This window comes from Chinchilla lanigera, unplaced genomic scaffold, assembly GCF_000276665.1.
Source record: "Chinchilla lanigera isolate Chin_1 unplaced genomic scaffold, ChiLan1.0 scaffold00067, whole genome shotgun sequence".
Taxonomy (NCBI): domain Eukaryota; kingdom Metazoa; phylum Chordata; class Mammalia; order Rodentia; family Chinchillidae; genus Chinchilla; species Chinchilla lanigera.
The window spans coordinates 5,012,465-5,013,781 of NW_004955468.1; the positions used below are offsets into that span (position 1 = coordinate 5,012,465).

Below are 1,317 nucleotides of genomic sequence, written 5' to 3' on the forward strand. Positions count from 1 at the left end.
GCCCTGCATTGATCCTAATAATAAAATTGCTATTTTTTTTTTTTTTTTTTTTTTTTTTTTTTTTTTTTTTTTTTTTTTGGTGTTGGAGTTGACCCAGGATCTTCACATGAGCTACATCCCTAACCCTTTACATTTTAAATTTTAAGTCAGGGTCTCACTAAGTCACGAAGTTACCCAAGCTGAGAAACTAACAGTCCTTTTGCTTCAGCTTCCCAGAGTGCTGGGATTACATCACACCTGGCTATTTTAATGCTCTTTCTAAATCAGGGTCAGCCAACTTTTTCTGCAAAGGGCCAATTAATAAATATTTCTGGCTTTGTGGGCCATGCAGTTTTTGTTCACTTGTATAGCATAAAAGAAGCCATAGACAACATGTAAACAAGGAGTGGGGCCCTGTTCCAATAAAACTTTATTTACAAAGACAGGCAGCTCTCCTGCCAGGTTTAGTTTGCCTGAATCTGTTCTAAAGAGTCAGGTGAGCTGCCAGCAACTGGCGAGTGTGTCTGGGAAGCAGGTGAGAAGAGGAGAAGTTGCTTGGCAAAGCTGCTGAAGATAAACAGCTGTAGCATAAATGTCTGACAGCTGGGAGAATATTTCAGAAACCTTGAGTAAGTGTTGGCACTGAAGATTTTCTCACCAAAGTACAGCACATTACACTGACGGGAGCCAGGTGCTGGCTGAGAACCATGTTGGAGGAGGGAGATACAGGTTAGTAAGAGTCAATCTGAGAACAAGTCACAGGCTTCTTCTTGAAGGCTCCTGGCTGACGAAGGGTAGAGACCGGTGTCCAAGCAGAGCAGCTTCCGCTCCTTGGCAAGGAGCAAGCGCCCCGCAATCGCTGCACTAACCCTTTTCCCACCCAAATAGGCTTTCATTAAGGATGGAAAGTTCTCCTTTATTACATAAAAAACCACTTTATCCTCCAAAGTCTTCAAACAAACAAAAGCCACAGTACTTGTGGACGTCTCTGCTTTCTTTTTAATTGCACCCTAAATTTTCCAGTTTGGCTCTAACAAAAAGAGTTACCAAATTAGGAATGGGATAACTGAACTCAGGTTTGTCCCTGTGCTCAGGTACATTGCCGTCCTCGCGAGTGAGCTCCCCGAGGCCGGCGCAGGGCACCAGGACCCAGCGCAAGGTCCGGGCGAGCGTGCGACTGTGTGGTGGCTGCTGACATGTGATGTCAGCTCTCACAGAGCTGAGATCTGTAGACGCGTGTGCACGGTGTGTTACAGTTTACATCAATTTCATTTCAGGAAGAAATGAGAATATTTAGGATGCGGGTCCAGGAAGTGGTGAAAGAAAATGAAGAGCTGC

General features: G+C 44.6%; 1 protein-coding gene across 1 annotated transcript in view; it reads left to right on the forward strand.

The window, feature by feature from the left end:
* Cep89 (centrosomal protein 89kDa) overlaps positions 1–1,317 on the forward strand; it is a gene marked incomplete in the record, with an annotated part of 66,796 nt that overhangs the window by 31,766 nt on the left and 33,713 nt on the right. Inside the window, 1 exon segment of the mRNA XM_013522387.1 lies at positions 1,257–1,317. Coding sequence (XP_013377841.1) covers positions 1,257–1,317 — 61 coding nt within the window.